Raw genomic sequence first — 6,157 nt, 5'->3', positions numbered from 1 at the left:
CGTTTTTATTATTTTTTAAAATATTTCTTTATTTATTCATGAGAGACCCAGAGAGAGAGAGACACAGAGAGAGGCAGAGATACAGGCAGAGTGAGAAGCAGGCTCCATGCAGGGAGCCCGATGGGGGACTCGATCCCGGGACCCCGGGGTCACGCCCTGGGCCAGAGGCAGGTGCTCCACCGCTGAGCCCCCCAGACGCCCCTTCACAAACATTCTTGTTCCTGCATCCGGGGCCGGAGTCATAAGTTCCTCAGGGGACATGATCTGGAAGTGCAGCTGCTGGTTGTGAGGTGTCCGCCCTGTGGGTCAGTGCCGCCCCGTATTGTGAGAGCTCCTCTTCCCCACTCCCTCACCAAGATCGGCCTGGTCTCTCTCCTTACTGTTTTGAGCCTCGGTTCCCAAAAAAAGACTCTTCTACTAAAATAGGCCCCCTAGGTCAGGGTCTCAGCCTCCGTTTCCCACGCCCCCGGGCTTGTTCTCTGGCATGTGACACTCACGACCGTGTCTTCTGTGGTGCCCCGCAGGGTTTGACCAGCTGCCCTGGACGTGGCCGGCAGCCCTGTCCTCCGCCCCCCATTCCGCTGCCTGAGAAGATGTTTCCCTTCAAGGTGCGCAAATGGACGGGGCTGGCTTGCCTCCGGGCCGCGGTGGGCTCCTCACCCAACGTCCGCCAGAAGAAACTAATCCACAAGCTGCAGGAGGAAAAGGCCTTCCGGGAAGAGATGAAGATTTTTCGCGAGAAAATAGAAGACTTCAGGGAGGAGATGTGGAACTTCCGAGGCAAGATCCGTGCTTTCCGGGGTCAGATCGTGGGCTTCTGGGAGGAGGAGAGACCTTTCTGGGAAGAGGAGAAAACCTTCTGGAAAGAGGAAAAATCCTTCTGGGAAATGGAAAAGTCCTTCCGAGAAGAAGAGAAGACCTTCTGGATGAAGTACCGTACCTTCTGGAAGGAGGACAAGGCCTTTTGGAAAGAGGACACCGCCTTATGGGAAAGAGACCGGAACCTTCTTCAGGAGGACAAGGCCTTGTGGGAGGAAGAGAAAGCCCTGTGGGTCGAGGAAAGGGCTCTTCTGGAGGAGGAGAAGGCGCTGTGGGAGGACAAGAAGTCCCTCTGGGAGGAAGAGAACGCCCTCTGGGAGGAGGAGAAGGCATTCTGGGTGGCAGGCGGTGGCCCTTTTGCTGAGGGGCAGGTCCCTGACGACAGGCCCGATGTCGTCGATGGGGCACCACCGTCACCAGCCTTCCCCCGGGGCAGAGCATGAGCACACGGGGCCCCGTGCGGGAGGAAGAGGCATGTCTCAGTCTCCTTGCTTCAAAGAGCTAATAAAGTCCCAAGGCGACGTTTGTGAAAACGTCTTCCAAGAGGCCGCTGCCTGTGGTGGTCCCCGTGATCCTGAGGCCGCGTGCCCGCCCCGCGTGCCCGCCTCTGCACGCAGCTTGCTCCTGGGCCCCGGCGAGCCCCACGCGGGGGAGTGGGTGTGAACCAAGAGCCTCCGGCTGCCCTCGAGAGTCCACGTGGGAGGGGTGAGAGGCCGAGCCACCTGAGCCACACACGCCCCGGACGAGCCGCCGTGGGACGCTCACTCCGTCCGAGCCGTGTCCGTGGCCTGGGGCGGCAGCTCGGGGCCCTGAAGCGCTGGCCGGGCTCCCTCCCGCCTCCTGCAGGCCCCGCACCTGCACCTGCACCTGCACCTGCACCTGCCGCCCCGGCCCGCAGCGGGAGGCGGGCTCCGGGCACCCACAGGCCAGCCACGCGGACCCTGCCCGTGTCTTCCCACCCACGGGGCATCACGGTGCATCACGGCGCCGTCAGCTTAGGTTCCTCTCCTTCCATTGTTTTAAAATCAAAACGCCCCGGGGAGGTCCTACCTTCCGTGAATGTACACAGGTGTGACCCGCTGCTTACATGCCCAACGTCTCTTCCGGGGCCAGATGGTCTCCATGGAAGGGTATGGAGAGGACCGGATCGTGGGTGTCGGAAATGTCGAGGCTCACACCTGCTTCCCCCTTTCCGAGGCCGGGCCCCTGTTGTTATCAAGGCACCTGCCTACCTTGCTCTGTGCGGCCCCCCCTTGCCGAGCTCTCTCCCACTCCCAGCTCACCCAGCCGTCTGCACAGCTGCCCGGGCTGGCGGGGAAGGCGCGTAAGCCCACGCACAGATGTGGAGACTGAGACCCGAGAGGCGCGGTGACTCGGCACGGCCGGGCAGGCAGCCAGTGGAAGGGCTACCGGTAGGGCCCACGCGGCCTCCTGGTCCCCGGCCTTCCCCGAGACCCGCTCCAGGAGGTGGAATGGGGCCGTGGGGCAGCTCAGCCAATAAGGCGTCAGGCCTTGGTGAGCTCTACAGCACTCTGTATCTTCACTGACGTTTGGGGTGGCAGTGGGGGGACGGGGAGAGCAGAGGGTGGGCCCGGGGGGCTGAGCAAGCCCTCCTTGCCACGGGAGAGGGGGCTCGCCCCAGGAGCAGCCAGGCCTCCAGGTCCCTCTGGGAATGTCGGGTTTCTGGCAGGACCTCTGCTTCCCGGGGTCGGGGCCAGGCAGTGGGAGCAGCTTCCTCCTTTATCACCCACGCTGCCTGGCACCCTCAGCCCCCCATGGGCCCCTGGACGGGGACCTCAGCCCGCTGTGGGAACCAGGTGCCGGTGCGGAGAATCAGACTCCTGCCTCAGGAAGGCCTGTCTGCTGGATGGTGTGCAGGACGGGGGACCCCGGGGCAGCCGGAGCCGCCGATTCAGTGGTCCCCGTGGCTCTGATTCTGCCCCAGACAAAGCAAATAGAATTGTTCATCTTAAGACCAGAGAAACATAAACCCGGGGGAGCAGGAACTGGGGTGCGGTGAATAGAAAGCCCCCCCACGTCCTTTAGCAGCATCCCACAGGAACCACGTGGAGACGGCTGCCGAGGGTAGGACGGGAGGAGCTGCCCAGACAGGACACGCGTCCCTCTGCGATGCCCGCTTCCTCCAGCAAACAGCCACGAACTCCCACTGTCCCAGGCTCTGCTTCCTAGGCCTAGGTGGGCAGGTGGCAGGTAAAGGGGCCGGCGCGGCCCGCGGTGATGTGCGCCCCGAGACCCAGAGCCGAGAAGAGCTGCTCGGCTGTCGGCAGTGGGGGGTGGGCGTGGATCTGGAAGGGTTTTCTGGGAGAGGTGATGACGGGGTGAAGCCCACAGTCCGGGGCGGAAATTAGCTAAGGGAAGGGCCGGGGGGTTCGGGAGGCCAACAGAGGCCCCCGACTGGGCAGGAACTGGATTTCATCCGTTCCAGACACAGCGTCTATGGCCGTGACCCTTCCCTCGCCGCTGAATTCACCCCGAGGAGCCGTCATCTTCCTGCAAAGCCTGCGCCCACCCAGACGCTCTTACCCGGACCTACCAGAAGGGGAGGGTGGCCTTTGTTTTTTTTTAAGATTTATTTATTATAGACACAGACGAGCAGGGGAAGGGGCAGAGGGAGCGGAAGCAAGAGGATCTTAAGCAGACTCCCCCCTGAGCTGGGAGCCCAACAGGGGCCTCCGTCCCACAACCCTGAGATCATGACCCGAGCCGAGATCCCGAGTGTGTCGCTTAACTGACTGAGCCTCCCAGCTGCCCCACAAGGACAGCGTTCTTGAAGTGCAGTGGGTTCCTTAGGAAGGCGGATCCGTTCATGGGAGTCGCCATTGACCCCTTTAGGCTGTGGACCACAGGCCTCAGACTCAAAAATATGATTCCTGGGCTCCACCCCACGCTGGATCTCAATTTCTGGGGACTAAGCCTTAAAACCTATATTTGAAAGAGTGTTTTCCAGGTGATTTTTATGCAAGCTAAATTCTAGAAAACACTTGTGTGCAATAAAAAAAGCACTGGGCTAGGAATCAAAGGTCCTGATTCTGCGCGCAGCCCTGCAACTCCTAGCTAAGAGCTCGAGCACCAGGTTGAGCCACTGTTTCCTCAGCTACGGACGTAGTGGACCTTCGAACTGGAGAAGCGCCTGTCGGCGAGTGTGGGAAGGGAAGAGAGTCACAGCGTAGCCTCTTCAGAAAGAAATCTTCCAAACTTATCCCCAAATTTCCTTCTTTTGACCCTTTAGCACCTTCGATGGGGGTGAGAGTTTAAGGGTCGCGTAAATAGTTTTTGGGAACTTTTTGGGTCACTTCTGTGTTTGTCTTAGCACCTACTCTGGAATTTAGTATCTGTTGTTTCCTGGTCCTTCAGCCAAAACGTCCTTTAAATAGTTTGCTACGGGCACCCGGGTGGCTCAACGGGTTGGCGCTGCCTTCGGCCCAGGGCGTGATCCTGTCCCACGTTGGGCTCCCCGCATGGAGCCTGCTTCTCCCTCTGCCTGTGTCTCTGTCTCTCTCTCTCTCTCTGTGTCTCTCATGAATAAATAAATAAAATCTTTAAAAAAAAATAGTTCGTTACATCTCTCTGGAACCAAGGTGATTATGGGACTAATCTCCAGTACGTACTTAGGATTTCAAGCTCCATCGAAGGTATCTTCCTAATCACTGTTTCTCAATGAGCCTGCCTTTGGCATTTGGGTTAGAAAAGTCCTTCGCTGTATGGTAGTTTCTAAGACTTTTATGACAGCGTCTCTGGCCTCACAAATGCCTGCGCTGCCACCCAGCCTTTGATGACAATCAAAGTGACCCCCCATTTCCTCACATCCCAAGGGAGGCAGTTCTGCTCCATTGAGAACCGTGTTTCTTAGCTGACATCCTCGGCTAAGAGGTGGTAAGTTTTCCCGAAGCAAGAATGAAAAGAGGAGGCATTGTCAGTTAAAGATTACAAAAAAAAAAAAAAAAAAAAAGGCATGAACTGGCTTCTACTCCTTCCCTAAATCCCAATCAAGAATGGTAAGAGATTACTAGAAAGATACAAATCCGCTGGAATAAAAGGAATAAGAGAAAAGGCAATAACAAAATTTTGAAAGCAGAAAAGCAGATGGATGAGTAGAGCTGACTTAGCAGAAGCAAAGCTGAACTTTAAACTGGCAACAGCAGAAAAAGCCGAGAAGCGCCCCAGTTACACCCCAGAGCCACGTCCTCCCCCCCGAGGCTTAGGTGCTAGCGCCCAGCTCCTCCTGGAGCGGGGGTAAAGGGGGGCTAACGGGAGGAAGACGGGGTGAAAGTCTTTTTAGAAGCGAACTCCCAGGGGCACCTGGTGCCAGCTGGCTGGGTCCCGCTCAGGTCCTGGTGTCAGGTGGGCTTTGGCTCTTTTTGACCAAGTGCCAGAAAATTCCGGCTTTACTCTCGATGCCCAGAGGATCCAGGGCACCTACTGGTCGGTACATGCCTAAGGAGACAGGTGAGAGGGTGAATGATTGCAGGAGAGCAGCTCCGGGGTGGGCGGCTGTGACCCCAAGGCCCCCACAGGCAGGCGCGGGCCTCTGTAGGTGCTTCCAGCAGGGCCGTGACCTCACGGGGTCACAAGGGGGCACCAGGCCATCGACTCCAGAGCCACACGGGGGTGAAGGAGACACCCCCTGATCTGCGGGGGGCACCCCTGTGAGAGTCTCACCTGCAGAGAAGGGCGAGTCCCAGGGGTGACTCCCCGAGTCCCGCCGGTCGGTGCACCCACCCATCTCTACTTGATCTCTTGCTTTTGGGCCCCTTCATTGTGGGCACCTCCAGCTGGGAAGGCTGGCTTTGCCCCCTGCACCCTGTACCCCGCACCCCGGGCCCCCGCACCCCGTACCCCTGCACCCTGCATCCCCTGACCCTGCACCCCGGGCCCCGCACCCCGCGCTGTACTTCTGCAGAACGCAGAGCCAGTTGCTTAGCAACCAAATGAGATGCTGGCTTGACTGGCTGTGGACGCGGGTCCCTAACAGACTGGACCAAAGGCCCGACAAAGCCTTAAGGGAAGGATGGCGGCTCGGGCGGGGGGCTCACTGCTCGGGCCCTGTTCTCCGTGCCCAGCGCTGTTCCAGACTCGGGGTCCTTCGCCGAGTCCTCACAGCAAGGGACGCTAGGGTTAGCTTCCATTACCAATGAGGAAACTGAGGCACAGGGAGCCCAAGGTGACACCCCCAACAAGAGATGGAACGGGGATTCGGACCCAGATCGTGTGGCTCCCGAGCCCTGGCCTTTTTCAATTAAGTTAGAACGGCGGCCTCGGTGGGTTAAGCAGCCGCCTTCAGCTTGGGTCATGGGTCCATGCCCCAGGATTGAGCCCC

At 59.0% G+C, this 6,157-nt stretch overlaps 1 protein-coding gene across 1 annotated transcript; it reads left to right on the top strand.

Annotated features, from left to right (window-relative positions):
* The first annotated feature begins 538 nt into the window (after window positions 1-538).
* On the top strand, window positions 539-1,528 carry CCDC70 (coiled-coil domain containing 70). Its single transcript, XM_025987152.2, has one exon. The coding sequence runs from the start codon at window positions 594-596 to the stop codon at window positions 1,260-1,262; it is 669 nt and encodes a 222-aa protein (XP_025842937.2). The 5' UTR covers window positions 539-593; the 3' UTR covers window positions 1,263-1,528.
* Window positions 1,529-6,157: the final 4,629 nt, after the last annotated feature.

This window comes from Vulpes vulpes, chromosome 6, assembly GCF_048418805.1.
Source record: "Vulpes vulpes isolate BD-2025 chromosome 6, VulVul3, whole genome shotgun sequence".
NCBI lineage: Eukaryota > Metazoa > Chordata > Mammalia > Carnivora > Canidae > Vulpes > Vulpes vulpes.
The sequence above is the reverse complement of the archived record's forward strand: the minus strand, read 5'-3'. Positions and strand labels throughout refer to the sequence as shown.